We start from the raw sequence: 18,178 nt of genomic DNA, 5'->3' as shown, positions 1-18,178 counted from the left end.
CGTGACGGCTTGCCTCTACGTCTAGCACGTCTGGACTGCCTCTTGAGGTTGGGAGAAGTATTCCGGAAAGCGTAGTCACCCTGTGAGGATTCTGGGTGGGCAGTAGTCTCATTGGGCTGGAGGACTATTGCGCTACCCACACACATTACCCGTCGGGGCTGCTCCGGGATATTGGGAAGTGAAGCTTCAGCAGGGGCTTCAGGGTTAGGGTCCTCGAAGACCATACGAAAGGCCACCAGGAAGGCCTGCAGGTCAAGGACGACAGGATCCCATGCTTCCCATAGGGGGGTGACCCATTTCAAGGCATCACCCGCTAGGTAGTCAATCATAAAGGCCACTTTAGCCCAATCGGAAGGAAAATAGAGAGGGTAGGCCTTAAAGTGTAGCATGCATTGCTCCACAAATGCACGACACTGTCTTGGATCCCCATAGTAACGTGGCGGATCCGCAGGAACGAGAGCTGATAGATCCATCTGGACGGTGCGTAATTCGCCTGGAACTCAGCTAAGGAAAAATTTTTTTATTTATTTTAATGCATGTATTCGCTGGAAAACTTCTCAGAGAGCGAAGGCCGTGGGGCTCAACGGGAACCATGGCCTGAGCATGCTGTTATGCACACGCCCGGGCTGAGCGGCGTGTGCGTGTGATTGTAGTGATTCCACTGGACCGTGCCGGAGAGTGAATGCCTGGAGGGGCTTAACTAGGTATTCACCCGATCCGACCAGGGTCGCACGACGGCATAAGACGCCAGTGCACCAAGGAGGAACCGAGCAAAGGGACCAGGTGCTACTCCAGGACAGACCCCGGACACGGCTGTTGACCCACACAGGGGAATACAGGAACAGACTGGTAGGCTGGCACACAGACTGGTGGGTATAGGCAGGCACGACTGGTATGCAGGCAGGCGGGTAAGCAGGCAGGGGGGTACAGGCAAGCACAGCTAGAGTGCAGACAGGGAGGCACTAGCAGGTAGGAACACAGGCGGGATAGGACCCAGTACACACTGGGACTCAGGAACAATACAGGCAGAGGGGTACAGGCAAGCACAGCTAGAGTGCAGACAGGGAGGCACTAGCAGGTAGGGACACTGGCGGGATAGGACCCAGTACACACTGGGACTCAGGAACAGAGCCACAGATGTGGCGGACAAACACAGCAGAGTGAGGCCGCCCAGAGAGGTGAGCGAGAACAGGGCAGGACAAGGCCGCCTGGAGCGGTGAGCAAGAGTAGAGCAGGACAAGGCCGCCAGGAGCGGTGAACAAAGGATCAAAGCTGAGCGAGACTGCTGGAGCAGTGAGCAAGAGTAAAGCAGGACGAGGCCGCCTGGAGCGGTGAGCAAGAGTGGAGCGAGACTGCCGGAGCAGCGAGCAAAAGGGTCAGAGCGGAGCAAGGCTGCTGGAGCAGCGAGCAAAGGAGTCAGAGCAGGCTAGAACCGCCGGAGCGGTAAGCAAAGGAGTCAGAGCAGACTAGAACCGCCGGAGCGGTGAGCAAAGGAGTCAGAGCAGACTAGAACCGCCGGAGCGGTGAGCAAAGGAGTCAGAGCAGACTAGAACCGCCGGAGCAGTGAGCAAAGGAGTCAGAGCAGGCAAGGCTGAGTAGGGGGGACAGGGCTCTGTTCACACGGAACAGACAGGAAGGGAAAGGCAGAGCCAGACACCCACAGGGTACTTGCAGTGAAGTAGCGAGTGGACCACAAACTCACAAACGGGAGTACAGAGACAACAGGCAGGAGTTAGGTACGAGTTCAGACTCTGCAGAAAAAGGAAAGGAACGGACATAGAGAAAAGACAGATGAAAGAAAGGAGAGAGTACAGACTGGAACTGAGTGTACGGACGAGACCGACACAGGAGCGGGACACAGGAGCGGGTCTGGGAATACGGCCCCCAGAGTGGCGGGACGAACAGGCAAGGAGCGTGTTCAGACAGAACAGACAAGATACAGGAGCAGGTCTGGGTAATCGGCCCCCAGAGAGGCGGGACAAACAGGCAAGGAGCGTGTTCAGACAGGACAGACAAGATACAGGAACGGATCTAGGTAATCGGCCCCTAGAAGGCGGGAGGAACAGGCTAGGAGCGTGTTCAGACAGGACAGACAAGATACAGGAACGGATCTAGGTAATCGGCCCCTAGAAGGCGGGAGGAACAGGCTAGGAGCGTGTTCAGACAGGCCTGGAAATACAGCCTCCAGGAAAGGCAGCAGGCAAGAGTACACAGACAGGACTCAGTTCAGACACGGGAACTGATACCGCAAGACAGGAGACAAAGAACGGGACCTGGCATCTTCAGAGTGCAGGCACACACTGAATGAAACACTATGCTCAGGCAGGGATAGATGGGAGCAGCTGAGCTATATACCAGGTGACAGACAGCAATAGGCTGAGGACGCACAAGGGGTTTGACCCACAGCAGGTACAAAAAGCAGGAAGTGATCGGGCGCCGCCCTTAAGCAGCAGAAACAGACACAAACAGACAGCATGGAGGGAAGCCAGAGAGACATTCTGGACTGGAGATCAAGTGCGCGCTCTTGCACAGTGGGAGATGGACCACCATGCAAGGACGCCGCCAGGTATGTTACACAGACCTGATAAGGAACGAAGATGTCCTTCTGCCCAAAAGAATATTCTTGCCGAGATACTTTTTAGATTCTCGTACCTTGTACTCCCTTGATGGGACAGGTGAGCTACGGTAGTCATGTTGTCTGAATAGACTTTTACGTGTTTGCCCGTAATGATTGGAGCCGATATTTTGAGTGCCTCCTCCACTGCCTTTAACTCGCGGAAGTTGGAGGCTCTCCTGCTGGTCTCTTCTGTCCAGACCCCTTGGAAGGGGGTTTGAGTGACGACGGCTCCCCATCCCGTCTTGCTGGCGTCTACAGTGTTATCAGAGGGAACTGAGACCATGGAACCCCTGTTCTTAGGTTTCTCGGGCTGAGCCACCGTGACAGGGATGTCTTCACATAATGAGGGATCATGATCTTCCTGTGCAAGAATATGGGTTTGCAATACCCTGGTGTGAGCATGAGCCCAGGCTATGGATTGAATGCAGGCTGTCATGGAGCAGAGGGCTGACATGGCAAATCTTAGGGACATCCTGTTCAGGGTCTTCAGATTCGATATCTTGGATCTCAAAAGTATCTGTTTGTCCTTTGGTAGGAAGGAGGTTTGTCTGGCGGAGTCTAGTAGAACACCCAGGAACGTTTTTTCTGTGGCAGGAACCAGGTCTGACTTTTGACGATTTATCAACCACCCTAGGGTGGTCAGGATTTGGATTGTTCTTTGCAGATCTTCCTGGAGTGATGCCACCGAGGGACCTACTAGTAAGAAGTTGTCGAGGTAGGGAATGATGCAGATTTTCTCTTTTCTGATAGAAGCCACTACCTCTGACATAATTTTGTTAAATATTCTTGGTGCTGAGGATATCCCCAAAGGCAATACATTGAATTGAAAATGTAACATTTGATCCTCTTGAACCACTGCAAACCTTAAAAATTTTCGGTATGTTGGATGTATAGGGACGTGATAGTATGTGTCCTGTAAGTCGATGGTTGCCATTACATATTCTTGTCCTATCAAGGGAACTGCTGATCTGATGGACTCCATTTTGAATCTTCGGTAGATGATGTACTGGTTTAAGGGTTTCAGATTTATTATTATTCTGTAAGTGCTGTTTGGTTTTCTTATCATAAACAGGCCTGTGTGTCTTTCTGTTTTTGGGACCAGTGAAATAGCCCCCAAGGATAGTAGGTCTTTTAGGCCGGACATCAGTGCGGTTTTTAATCTCGGGGAGGTTAGACGAGTTATCCTCACTTTTCTTAGAGGATATGAGGAGAATTCGATCTTCACCCCTTCTTGAATTACCTTCAAGACCCATTGACTGGAGCAGATCTTTTGCCATTGGGGGAAGGTATTTCATGATTCGCCCCCCCCCACTGCTCCGGCGTCACAGTTTCTGTTGTCGCTGTCCTTTTGGAAAAAAAATATTCCTATCTTTCCCTCCTTTGGGGCAGCTCCACCGACCAGACTTCCCTTTCCCCTTGTACTGGGGATTCTGCTCCCGAGGGGGGCGAAAGGGGGTCTTCTTGTAGTGTCTGGGTTCTGGCAAGGACTTCTTATCCGCCTTCTCCAGGAGGTCGTCAGGGGCCTGGCCAAACATATATTCTCCCCTGAAGGGAATGGAACAGAGTTTTATTTTGGAGGCCACATCACCGTTCCACGATTTCAGCCATAGTGCTCGCCTTGTGGAGTTCGATAGGACTGCTGCCCTGGCGGTTACTCTCACAGATTCCGCTGAGGCATTAGCCAGAAAGTCAGTGGCCTTCTGCAGCAAGGGTAGGGAAGCTTGCATCTCTTCTCTGGATGTGCTCATAGCCAGATGCTCTTCAAGTTGGATGAGCCATCTCGACATGGATCGTGCAACACACGTGGAGACTACATTAGTGCTCAGAAGGGCTGCTGATGTCTCCCAGGATTTCCTGAGAAGGCTGTCCATCTTGCGGTCCAGAGGATCCTTCAGTTGCGATGAATCCTCGAATGGCAATATTGTTTTTATAGCGACTCTTGACACTTGAATATCGACCTTAGGCATCTCGGTCCAACATTTTGAGGTTTCTCAATCTACCAGAAACCTGTCTTTCAATTCTGCTGGTGTATTCAGTCGTCTTTCAGGATTTTCCCATTCGTCCAGGATTAAGTCCTGAATGTTTTTATGTATCGGGAACACCATCTTTTGCTTTGAACAGAGACCACCGAACATCTCTTCCTGGACTGATCTAGTGGACTTCTCTTCTTCCACCTCCATCATTCTTCTTACTGCTGTGAGGAGGTCTTCCATAAATTCCGTTGAGAAATAATATTTCTTATTTTCCAGACCTTCCTCTGCTGGGCTGAGTTCACCTTCCTCTACGAGATCTTCTGAAAGGGATATTTAGTACTGGGAGTCCGAGTCTCTTCTTTCTTCCAGAGAAAATCTTTCTCTTCGTTGCCTTTGGAGGCGAGTCAGAAGTGGATCGGGAAAAGGAGGCCAATGAAGATTGAACTTCCAAACGGACTATCCCCTTGATTTCATCTATGTGTGATCGCTGCTCTTCCCTAATAATATTCTCCGTACATTTCTGGCATAAAATATTTTTTGTTTGAAGAAGATAGTTTTTTTGCGCATACAGCACACTTCCGGCTAGATTTATTCCCTGGTGCAGGATCCTTGTCCCCCTAAAAAAGAGGGAGAAGGGTAATTAACATACCAATTCTAACCTGCACCTAGGAAAGGACCCCCAGTGCCAGACTTACTGGGGCTGGCATCGCGCTGGGCTCCGCAGACATGGAGAAGATAGATTCCTGACCATCCAGTGTGTAAATATACAAAACGGATTAGGTCCTACCTTAGATGTCTTCTGTCCAGGGCTCTTAAATAGGCGACTGGACACATCGCTTTCTCGCATTCCCTGGGGAGGGGGGTGGGACGGATCCTCCCCCTTGGTCCAATTGGTGAAGCAGGAACACCTACGATCACCTGCGGGTTTTTTTTTTTTTTTGCTTTATATTATTTCCATTTTCAGAGGCCCCCATTGTCCTAAACAGACCAGAAGTAACCTAAGGGACCCTGTTTCGGCGTCCCCCGTCACTTTCCGGCCATTTTTAGGTAACTGCGTACGCAGACCGGAAGTGACGTCATCATCGGTCCGCGTCAGGCCGTCTGAGAAGGGGGAGGAGCTGGGCTGGAGAGCTCGAGGAGGCCTCCAGCCCGACACCCACCGGACCTTTACCCGCAGGCGCGGACTCGGTGGGGATGGGGGTCCCGAGTCCAGAGGAGACGGGAGAAGCATAAAGGGAGGAGGAGAACACCGCTCGGTCCCAGCTGCCCAGCTTAAAAAGGTATGCTGGGTCTCTGCCGCCGGCACAGAGCACCCTGGATGACCTCTTCATCCCAATAGGGACAGGAAAAACACTGGAGGGAGGGGCCATTTAACCTCTTTGTGTCTCCTGTCCCTATTAGGGTGGGGCGACATCCTCCTTTGGTGCTGTCGTGGGGGGTTATTGGAGAAAATGACATGGGGTCCCCCCTATAATTAATAACCAGCAAAAGCTAGGCAGACAGCTGTGGGTTGATATTAATAGGATAGGAAGGGGCCATGGATATTACCCCCGTCCCAGACTAAAAACATCAGTTCTCAGCCACCCAAGAAATGGCGCATTCATAAGATGCAGCTGTCTGCCTAGACTGACCGACTCTGTGAAAGAATGAGATTCCGGCACAGAAATTTGCTCGCCATTTCACTTATTAGTCAGGCAACAGAATGCCTTGGCAGTTGTTAGAACCCTGAAAAAGCAGTAGCTTTGAAAAAAGCGGTCACAAGACACATGACATAAGCATCGCCTCCATTACTGCCGCAACAAATGTGTTTCATGGTACATGAAGATGCACTGGGTAAAATTTTCAGCAAATGTCAATTTATGCTGAGGATTTTCTCCACAGCCTCACAAGATCTTAACTTAAGAGGAGTATTTAAAGGGGTTGTCTCATCTTATTAAATGGAGAAAATTAAAAAGTGCTTGTAAAAGTGCTTCTTTTTAAAAATCTTCTGCGCTCCTAAGAACAGAGACTTGTAATCCTATAGATTTTGCTTATTGTCTAGGCTAATGGCCACCAGTGCGGTCTCAGAAGTGGGCATTTTCCTAAGTAAGGAGTGTGCGCTTGCATTCTCTAGGCTTTAGAACAGGGCCAAGGGGTTCGTTGTGGCCCACAGGATCCAGGAGACGCCGCTCCCTTGTTCCTATATTCAAAATGTATTTGCATCTTTTATGCAGGGAAGCACCGTGGGGGATATTACAGAGAGGGGCAGTGTGTGTGTTGGGGGGGGGGGGGCATTATATAGAGGGGCAGTGTCTGGGGGACATTATAGAGAGGACAGTGTGTGGGGAAATATTTTGTGCAGGAAGCACAGTGAGGGGGCAATTATTTATTTTGCTCTGGTGCCCCATTCGTGCACATGTAATAATCCATAACATGCTTCATGGCTATGTTAAAAAATAAAAATCCTCAAAATTTAGAGATTTGAGATTAGGAGGAGATTTGATGAATTTCTGCTCCAAAAACTCAGTGTAAGTTAGCGTGTGTTCACACTAATCTTTTTTGAAGCAGAAACTCTCCAAATCCACCTCAAATACTATATATTAAATGTACTGATGGTGATTCTGGTGATGTATCTATGCGAGTCCCACTACTATAAATGTTTACGGCTCTTGGGATTGGTTTAGTATGGGAATGTGGCCCTTGGACCAAAAAATGTTGTGCACCCCTGCTGTAGAGCCAACTGAATTGCAAGATCTGACCAGCTTCAGTCTCCCTGCGCTTATCCATATTGCAAAGGCAAAGCCATCTCTGCTAGCAGCATTGGAGAGCGCACAGTTTGAGCCAATCTTCAGGAGCACACAGACCCCGGATCAGAGCTACCTGCTGTTTAACCACTTCAATACCACTGTTAATCTGTGGCAACGACCTAGGGTATCCATTGGAATGCCCACTGCATGCCCCTCTTCTCACTGAAGAGTAATGGTGGGGTGCCAATGGGTTTCCAAGGTTATCACAGTCCTGCTGTCGGCCCCCCACTGCCACCATCTTGGATATCCAGTGACTAAAATATTGCCGTATATGGTGGAAGCGCTCAAGAGTCAGTATATAGTACAAGCGATCACAGGTTCAAACATTGTAAGGCTAAAAATAAAAAAAATAGCTCTGCATCCATAAAAGTCCAATATACAAAAATAGAAAGTATTTATTCCATAAAGGTAAACACTAAAAAAATTAAAATATGCATCGAATAATAATGAAAATGTTGTGTGTACCCCAAAATGGTACCAATAAAAACTACAGAAGGAACGCAAAAAAACAAAAACTAACAATGTCCTTACAGAAAAACAATAAACTAATGGGGGTTGGAAATTTTCAACAAACTTCGGCACTAAAATAATAGAAAAGAACCTCCATCAGTTTGGCCTTGGCGTCACCGCCCTGGAGAACATCTCTACGGCACAATGAACGCTGGAGAACAATGGCGGGATTTCACCGTTTCGCCACATTTGGAAATGAGTTCCCTGTAAAGTTAATGGCGTCTTTCAAAACTGCAACAAGAAGCCGTCTTACGTTTATGGTGACAACAAAATATATATAAAAATAAGGTGAGACGATAAGAAAACAACAATGAAAGGTGCCCACGTCCTTAAAGGGGCTGTCCGGGGAAACAAGTTATGTCTTATACACAGGTCAGGTGATAACAGAGAGCACTGGGGTCGGCAGAAGGGGGCACTGTTATAACTTGTCCTCACTGGACACCCCCTTTAAGCGGTTAATCCGGGTGCAGCCCAGCATCTATGGCCGCTTATCGCCGCCCTGTGCCCTACACCCCGCCCGTCCGTCAGCAGATGACGTCATGGCTCACACTACCGTTTACCGCGCGTCCTCACCGCTCAGAACTTGCTCGTAGCTTCATGCTGCTGCCGAGAGCTGAGACCGTCCTCGCCCATCTCTGTCAGAGGCGACACTCACGGGAACAGCGCTGCCGCAGGTCACAGGTAAGCCGCTCTTTCCGGGACACTCAGGTTCCGGCTGCTACCGGTGTGACGACCAGTGACGTCATGTGGGAGGAGGAGCTACTGCCAGCACTCCGGCTCCTGAGTACGGCGGAGCGCTTACCACGTCATATGAGGCAGGGCATGGACGCTTACGTCGTTGCCAAGGACAAGGTGGCTGGCGTCTATAGCAACGGGACTGTGGCGACAGAATCAGGTGGATAATGTGATCTGTCTTTACTGTGTGCATGTGGGAAGCTGGACACTATCGCGAGTGGGTTATTAGTGGCTTATACGGTCTGAACTGTCTCCGTATGTAGGAATAGCAGAGCAGTGGTCTGCACCCCCGTGGGTAAGGGGTTAAAGTAGTCACCGGTCTGTGGCCCCCAAGTGTTGGGGCCACATGGTGACTCGTGGTGGGTAGTGATAGCAGCTCTGTGCTCTGCAGGTGTCAGGGACCTGTATCCTAGCAATGGTGACTGTGACAGTCCTGCCATATACTTCCCATATCCCCATCTCACCCGCACACACTAGGGAGCGAAGTAAAGGGGGTTTCTATTTCTATAAGATTAATGGTTTATCCATTAGAATAGACTATCAGTATTAGATCTGTGGCAGCTCCAGATTTCAGCACCCCCAACAATCAACAATCAGGTGGTCCCAGTGATTGCTGCAGAGTCTTCATTGCTTCCAACACTTCATACATAAGAACCTAGTAGCAGCATGGTCGCATAGAACGTAGTAGCAGCATGGTCGCATAGAACGTAGTAGCAGCATGGTCGCATAGAACGTAGTAGCAGCATGGTCGCATAGAACGTAGTAGCAGCATGGTCGCATAGAACCTAGTAGCAGCATGGTCGCATAGAACGTAGTAGCAGCATGGTCGCATAGAACGTAGTAGCAGCATGGTCGCATAGAACGTAGTAGCAGCATGGTCGCATAGAACGTAGTAGCAGCATCAGGGCTGTGGAGTCGGTAAGCTAAACCTCCGACTCCAACTCTGACTCCTGAATTTCCATAACACCGACTCCACGACTCTGACTCCCTCATACATGGCTCATGTTTAAGTGATAAATTTACTGTAGCACAGATTAATCACCAAGAACGTAGTAGTAGCAGCATGGTCGCCAATAACGTTGTACACTCCCTGACAGAAGTTATGTCGCTTATCCATGTTATGTAAATAAAAGCTTATAACCTGACGTTAAATTCATCCATTGGTTTTATAAATTACTCTTTTGAAAGCTGAAACCCTCCCAAATTTGGTTTCGGTTAAGAAAATAAATTGGCATCAATGCTGAAATATTGATCATTTAATGAACGCAGAATGGTCAGATTTTGGCAAGACAAAAGTTTTGTCGCCCTCAGAAAGTAATGTGATATTCAAACAAATAATTATCTTAAAATACAAATATATGTTGCATAACATTGGTGAATGAAGTTGTGATGCTATTAGGATCATATTTAATATTTTGTGTGACTTCCATGAGCTTGAAGGACTGCATCCATGCGGTTCAACAATGATTCATACAATTTATTAATGAAGTCATCAGTAATAGCAGAGAATGCTGTCTTACATGCCTCCCAGAGTTCATCTAGATTCTTTGGTTTTGTCTTCCAAGCTTCCTCTTTCATCCTACCCCAAACATGCTCAATGATGTTCATGTCTGGTGACTGGGCTGGCCAGTCCTTGAGCACCTTGATCTTTTTTGCCTGGAGGAACTTTGTTGTAGAGATGGATGTATGAGATGGAGCACCATCCTGCTGCAGACTTTGACCCCTTTTATGATTTGGAATGTAAGAGGTAGCTAATACTTCTTGATATTTTAGGCTATTGATATTGCCTTCCACCTTGCAAATGTTTTGCACACCCCCATACTGAATGTAACCCCAGACCATGATCTTTCCACCACCAAATTTAACTGTTTTCTGGGTGCATTTTGGATCCATACTGGCTCCAGTAGGTCTCCTGCAGTATTTGCAGCGGCTGTGGTGTAATTCTACTGTAGATTCATCAGAGAAATCCACCTTCTGCCACTTTTCCAGCGTCCATCTGTTTAGCAGGCTGTGGGACTTTGCAAATGCCACACAGTTTATTTGCCTTTTGATTAGTGTTGGCTTCTGGGCACTGATTCGACCATGGAGGCCATTTCGAGACACAATCCTACAAACTGTTCTAGTTGACACAGGGACTTGAGGTGACCAGGCCTGTTGGAGCTCTGCTGCAGTGGAAGAGGGGCTTGCTTTGGATTTTCTAACCAACAAAAGTTCCTCCTGAGCAGTTGTCTTGCAGGGTCTGCTGGACCTGGGCTTGTCAAACACATCTCCAGTCTCTTCAAATCTTTTTTTTCATTCTTTGTACTTGACGCTGAGACACATTAAAGATGCCAGCCACCTCTGCAGTGGATCTGGTCTTCAGCCTCTTGATAATCAAGGCTTTGGTCGCAGAGTGGATTTTTGGCATGTTGTCAGAGCTCAAGTTGCAGTTCAAGTGAAGGTCTGGGGTGCTGGGTTTCTTTTTATACACACCCACTAATTAACTGATCATTTACTGAGCACTGGTGAGGATGTAAACTAGGATTGGGTGCATTATATGACCAGGCGACAAAACTTTTGTCTTGCCAAAATCTGATCATTCTGTGTTCATTAAATGATCAATATTTCAGCATTGATGCCAATTTATTTTCTTAACCTAAACCAAATTTGGGAGGGTTTCAGCTTTCAAAAGAGTAATTTATAAAAACAATGGATGAATTTAACTTCAGGTTATAAGCTTTTATTTACATAACATGGATAAGCGACATAACTTCTGTCAGGGAGTGTAGTAGCATGGTCATCAAGAACATAGTAGCAGCATGGTGACCAAGAACGTAGTAGCGGCATGGTCGCCAAGAACGTAGTAGCGGCATGGTCGCCAAGAACGTAGTAGCGACATGGTCGCTAAGAACGTAGTAGCAGCATGGTCTCCAAGAACATAGTAGCAGCATGGTCACCAAGAACGTAGTAGCAGCATGGTCGTCTGGGATTGCAACTTTTTCTCATTCAGGTGTGGGTGGTACTTAAAAGTGGTTTTGGGTCCATGATGGAGGCTTTTAGAGGTGTGGAACCCATATATCAGTTATGATGCCTTTAGTCTATTTACATTTCTCTCTGTATTCTTCAGACTGTAAGGCTGTGTTCACATGTCCAGTAGTCATCCGTTAGAACGGATCCAGGAACAATCCATTGACAAAAAAAGTTGTACAGACATTATTTTTTTTGCCCGGCTAAAAAAAACTGATTTCAACTGAATTTATTTTTTTAACATTGGAGCCTATGGGAAACTGATCTGTTTTCTTCCATTTGAAACTGATCCAATAAGCAAAAAACAGATCCTTTTCGAATGAAAGAAAAACGGGTGGCTCATTAACGGATCCGTTTTCCATAGACTTCAATGTTAAAAAACAGATCCAGTTGAAATCAGTTGCTTTAGTCAGATAAAAATGTTGTGTCTGCACAACTTGTCATCGGATTGTTGCTGGATCTGCTGTTCTTACGGACAGAACATGTGAACATTGCCCAATGCACTGGTTATTCTGATAGAAGACTTAAAGGAGTTGTTGAGTGGAGATAAGTTATCACCTATTCACAGGATAAGCTGTAGATCAGTGGGGGTCCAACCATTGGAAACTGCAGGAATCGGCAGAACTTTTATCCCTATTATTCCCATTTAGAATGGAGCGGCAGAGCACCTGCCTGACCACTGCTCCATTAATTTCCTAGGGTGCTGCGCTTTTTCTGGAAGCCCCACTGAACGTGAATGGAGCTGTGGTTGGGCATGTGCTTTAATCCTAGGGTGCTGCGCTTTTTCTGGAAGCCCCACTGAACGTGAATGGAGCTGTGGTTGGGCATGTGCTTTAATCCTAGGGTGCTGCGCTTTTTCTGGAAGCCCCACTGAACGTGAATGGAGCTGTGGTTGGGCATGTGCTCCATTCTGCCAATCGGTGCAGGTGTCAGCGGTTGGACCCTGACTGATTTCTAAGCTATCATCAATCTCTTGGATAGGTGATAACGTATCTTCACTAGACAACCATGTTAAATTCAAACAAAACCAAATTTTCACAATCATATACTACAATACAACATCAAGGAACAATGGAGCGTTGGTGCTAAAGTGTCTGCCATAAATCCCATTCATCAGGAAATGGGGGCAACTTCCGATTGGCTCTGAATGTGACAATGACTTTCCCTCTGGAGATTCCTCTTCATGACATGTTCACAAGGAACAGAAAGGTTAGAAGAACAATAGCTCAGATTGAGCAGAGCTGGCATGTCCCCAGTACTGCTCTCTGATTGGTGGAGGTCCACCTCAGCTCCATGACATCACAGTCATAACTGTTACCTCATGGGTGGTTCTTTATCCTTCTGGGCAGAGCTGATTTATGATTGGTGGACATGTTTATGACATCACAGCATCTGTAATACCTCATGGACTGTTCTACTTGTTTCTCCAGAATGAGGCCAACCATTTATAATCAGAAATACAAATGATCTTTATGAAATCAGATTCAGAAACAACTTACCATACTGGATATTAGGCTTAGCTTTGCTTCCCTATGAATGGCTGGTACGCCTGTTACCACATCCAATTTGTTTTGCCTGACTGGCACCAAGTATAATGGCCCCCTCACTTTTCTCTCTGCAGGCGCACCCAGGATTATATGTGTTATAAATCAGTAGCCCTAAAGAACCTCTTGTTACATTGTAAAATAACTAGATCTGGGTCAGTGTTTCCAAGGGGTAGGTTTTCATTGGGTTAGGTATATTTTACGTCTAGCATGAGTAGTTCACTGCAGTGACCACTCGGTGGCGATGTTGCTTCACTTATAATGGTTGGAAGCAAAGAAGTCAGTGTCAGACATACTGTATCAGGTCCCACCAAAGGAATGAAATGACACTTATGAAGAGATGCCTTGTTTTTGGTTTGATGAAGGGGAGCAGATCCTCAAAATGTGTAACCTTTTAAGACACTTAAATAAATTAACATATTTTACCTTATGTTATAGTGACAGCGCCAAGTCTAGCATCATTTTTTCTACTATATTTATTTATTTTACTCACTTATATAGCGCCATTAATTCCACAGCACTTCACAGACATCAGTATTGCTGTCCCCTTTGGGGCTTACAATCTAAATTCCCTATCAGTATGTCTTTCGAGTGTGTATATATATATATATATATATATATATATATATATATATATATATATATATATACACACACACACACACGCACTATATACAGTATGTACCTAGTGTTATTTGCTGAACAGTCTCAAACTCCTTTGGAGAAAGGAAGGCACGCCAGGCATCTCCAATCACTACCGTTCCCTTTACCCTTAACAGGGTGAGGTACGCTTCTACCAATAATTTAGAGGTGAGCACCCCGTTGTTGGGTACCTCTGTTTTATATACTAATTCGTCAAAACGTATCACACGTCCACTTTCCGTTGTATTATTTTGTGAAGAGATTCACTAATTGTTTCTTTTTATCAGAAAGTTTCTGTGAGAATAAAGCCTTAGGCTGCGCGCCCACGATCAGGAGCAACTGTGGGTTTAACGCTGCAGACTTATGCAGCGTCAAAACCGTAGCGGCCAGATGTTACAGCATAGTGGATGGGATTTCTAGAAATCCCATACCCACTATGTGTCTCTGTGCACCTGCGGAAACTGACATGCGGCACGTCTTTCCAGACTGCAGCATGTCAATTTCTCTTGCGAGTCCACATGTGGACTTTCCCCATAGATTAACATGAATGAGGAAAGTCCGCATGTGAAAAAAAAAAATTACGGCTGCTCGTTTGGAAAGTGAGGGGTGAAGCCGCCCGGCTACTCTGCAGAGTCAGGGCCGCAGCGGCTCCTGATCGTGGGCACATACCCTAACTGTATGCGATGTATCAATCACGGTGCGTTCACACAGCCAAATAATTTTTAGACACAACTGATATAAAATGTTGCACACTCTGTGTTCCTGTCCGATGTCACAGCAAAATGCTGCACGCACCACCAGACACAAAACTGACCCCTTAGGAAACAATATAGAGTTAATCAAAAACATTTGTGTCCAGTCCTGTCATCCAGATCAATGCAGTCTTCACTTCTGTGGCTGGCATTCTCTGCCTGGCATCCTGGGCGCCTCTGGTGTTTACTAAGCCCCTTGACGCATGCCAGGACGTCGAATGTGGTCTAGTGACTAGATGGACTAGTAAGCGCCCTGGATGCCGCCGTCAAAGGTGAAGACTGCCCTGGTCCAACTGCCAAATGCCACGGAGGACTGGTTTTGACATCAGACTAGGACAGCTTGGATCTTATTAAAGGGAACCTGTTACTTGATTCATGGTGTCCATACCACGGGCAGGATGAATGGGAGCCTGGCTGCATTACTGCTATGTTATTCTCTGAAACGCTTTAGTGCTTCAGGTAAAATATAGTTATAAGACCTGGCAAGGGACTATATGCAGAGATGGAATTAGTCTGGTGCCGTCCACGGCGGGCTTTTTCTCAGACCACTCTAGGTAATTGACAGGTCTCTACTGATGCACACACATGGATCTATAAACTATGTTTTCTTTGAATCACAGGGGCTTGTCCGGGAAAAATATACCTGGCTGCAATTACACAGCTGGGATGTACGATCGTACATAGTTTTCACCCGATTGCCATGGGAAGGGGAAAATCATTCTCATTTAAAAATGCAGCCATTCAGCGCTGTATGTAACATGGGCCAATCACAGCACAGGTCTCATCTCTGTGCTCCGTGGTAATGAATGAGAGAAGAGACATGATTGCCTGCCAGCTGGTACGGGAAGGTTATGAGCTGCGGGGCAGGGGTCATGTACTGGGCACAGTATAAGGAAATAGGTAGTTAGAATCAGAACATACAGTTCTTAATGGGAAAATGGTTTACTGGTTCATGGTACTGGAACATCATGGTACTGTGCTGACACTAGTCTGTAGCAATATAAGAGAACAAGTCACAGATGTTCTCATAAAAAAATCGTGCCAACGTTGTGACCTCTTTCCATAAATTTTATTTACATTAGGCATAATTGTATGCCAACTGCAGATTTCCTGATGGCACAGTGGCAACTTCCTATGCCACGGTGGTAAATAAGCCCTTTTATGTGGAAAGAAAACATATTCCTATCAGTGTGTTAGTTACTTTTTCCCCAACAAATGCCAACAGAAGTCCTAGCTGCAGAGTGATCAATAAGTGCGGGTATCGGGAGTGTATATTATATATATTGTGTATTATCAAGGTATCCGGGGTGTATTATAATCAAAGGGGGTGTATATTGTTAGCTTGGTGTAAATGATCACCATATTGAATACTACTAGTGTATCCTCTAATACTGTTTCTGATGGAGGCTTGACACACCCTTTTATTTAGTCGGTAACATACAGCATGGCATCATCTTGTGAAAGGCTCTCACCAGTTTATATCTCTGCATTAGTTTCCCTATCCTGAAGAGATTGTTAAATGTGATAGCTCTTTAAGAAATGTAATGTCCCCCATCCTAGGCCCCTTCCTGTAATAATGTCTCCTATCCTGGATCCAGGGCTGCCACCAGGAATTTCAGGGCCCCATACTGGCAAAATTTCCACCTCAACTTGGCCTCCACCCCTCGAACCTTCCACAGTCCCACCACCCACTCTTGGAAAAACTCCACTTGTGCACCACGTCCTCACATATTAACAGTTCCCATCAAACATCACTGGTGATATTATACACAGGAGCTCTGTATATAGTGTCAGTGTACAGATAATTCAGGGATCACTGGTGACATTATACACAGGAGCTCTGTATATACTATATAGTGTAAGTGTACATATAACACACTAACTCACCAGTGACGTCTCTAGTTGAAGATATTCATGTTCGCTTTTCTTAATCCAGCGCTGACCACCATCACTTCTTCTAGCCAGGACTCGTCTCTGCAGAAATTAACACACAGTTATCTACAGCACATTCCCCAACTTCTACACTACACAGCTGAATACAGACGTGCACCCACCATTAATATAAAATTAGTTATTATGGAACCCACCATTCCAAATATAAATTGTAATCCACCACTGCGCCACCACTGAGTGCAAATAGCCACTTTCCCCACCCAATAAATATATAATTTAGCACCTGTACTCTTTCCCCCAATTCAATACCAGTCACACTGTTGCACCCTCAACACCCCCCACTCTGTACCTCCCGCTCCCCCGATTCATTCGATTTACATGCCCCTCTTCCACCTCAATTCATTGTCATCTCATGTCCTGTCCTCTCTCCCACCCCCACCCTTTATTCATTATCAGCTACTCTCCCCCACATTCAATACATCATTTACTCTACCCCACCCTCAATTTATCATTATATGCGGCCCCATCTCCAATTCATCATTTGTTGCCCCCTCATCAATTCATCATTTACTGTCCCCACCCTCAAAAGTCATCATTATTTGCTCTCCCCCAGACCCCGCAAGTAGTGTTGAGCGATACCTTCCGATATCGGGAAATATCGGATCGGATTGGATCGGACCGATACCCAAAAAATATCGGATATCGCCGATTCCGATACCGGAAACCAATGCAAGTCAATGGGACACAAATATCGGAATGAAAATAAACCCTATCTTTTCCTTGTAGGTTAATTCTACATGAAGGAAAACAACTAAGAATAATGTACAATGTATTACGTGAAAAGCCGGCAATTCAGCAGCGGCATACACCGGTACCCAACAATTTAGAACAGAAAGAATAGAGCTTCACACATAGATTAGATAGATAGAAACATGTCAGTCACATATATATGAAGTACAGTGACAGTGTTGGTTACTGTACTTGTCATTTAGTGTTAAAGGATTTATTAAAAAAAAAATAGTGTTTTCATGCACCGTCTCTTTAAAAAAGCCGGCCGGCAATTCAGCAGCGGTACCCGACAATTTAGAATAGAAAGAATAAAGCATCACACATAGATTAGATAGATAGAAACATGTCAGTCACATGTATAAGAAGTACAGTGATAGTGTTGATTACTGTACTTGTCATTTAGTGTTAAAATATAGGATTTATTGAAAAAAAAAATTGGCGTGGGGTTCCCCGTAATTTTAGTCTCTAGCGGAGGGTAAGCAGACGGCTGGGGCAGATGTTTGAAGCCTGGGAAGGGGGTAATACCCACGGAGCTTCCCAGGCTACTAATATCAGCCCCCAGCTGAATACCTAGCCTTTACTAGCTATTAAAATGGGGGACCCCCAAAAAAATGACGTGGGGTCCCCCCTATTTTAATAGCTAGCAAAGGCTAGGCAGACAGCTGGGGGCTGATATTAATAGCCCTGGAAGGGTGCCATGAATATTGGCCCCCTCCCAGGCTAGAAACACCAGCTGTCAGCCGCCCCAGAAATGGCGCATCCATGCCCTGTAGCGGTGGCAATGGGGTAATAGGGCTGGGGTTGATGTCAGCTTGTAATGCCAGCTGACATCAAGCCCAGGTTAGTAATGGAGAGGCGTCTATAAGACACCCCCATTACTAACCCCATAGTCAAAGTTAAAAAAAAACCACAAACACCCAGAATAAAGTCC

The 18,178-nt window shown here is 46.4% G+C and overlaps 2 protein-coding genes across 5 annotated transcripts in view; one reads left to right on the top strand and one right to left on the bottom strand.

The window, feature by feature from the left end:
* Nucleotides 1–8,664, bottom strand: part of RNFT1 (ring finger protein, transmembrane 1) — a 47,452-nt gene extending 38,788 nt beyond the window's left edge. Inside the window, exon 1 of one of the 2 annotated variants that reach the window (XM_073665503.1) lies at nt 8,460–8,664. Coding sequence is in view for 1 of the 2 variants with exons in the window: in XM_073665504.1 (XP_073521605.1) it covers nt 8,460–8,485 (26 nt within the window). In the remaining variant the exon portion in view is untranslated. The remainder of the gene's footprint in view (nt 1–8,459) is intronic. The other variant, XM_073665504.1, reaches the window with a different exon arrangement.
* Nucleotides 8,639–18,178, top strand: part of LOC141215153 (uncharacterized) — a 446,656-nt gene continuing 437,116 nt past the window's right edge. For 2 of the 3 annotated variants that reach the window (XM_073665502.1, XM_073665499.1), the window contains exon 1: nt 8,639–8,781. In XM_073665502.1, coding sequence (XP_073521603.1) covers nt 8,697–8,781 — 85 coding nt within the window. In that variant the 5' untranslated portion in view covers nt 8,639–8,696. The remainder of the gene's footprint in view (nt 8,782–18,178) is intronic. The other variant, XM_073665501.1, reaches the window with a different exon arrangement.

The sequence above is a fragment of the Phyllobates terribilis genome, unplaced genomic scaffold (assembly GCF_046119375.1).
Source record: "Phyllobates terribilis strain yellow unplaced genomic scaffold, ASM4611937v1 Scaffold_2__4_contigs__length_985480577, whole genome shotgun sequence".
NCBI lineage: Eukaryota > Metazoa > Chordata > Amphibia > Anura > Dendrobatidae > Phyllobates > Phyllobates terribilis.
This window is presented reverse-complemented; position numbering and strand designations above follow the sequence as displayed.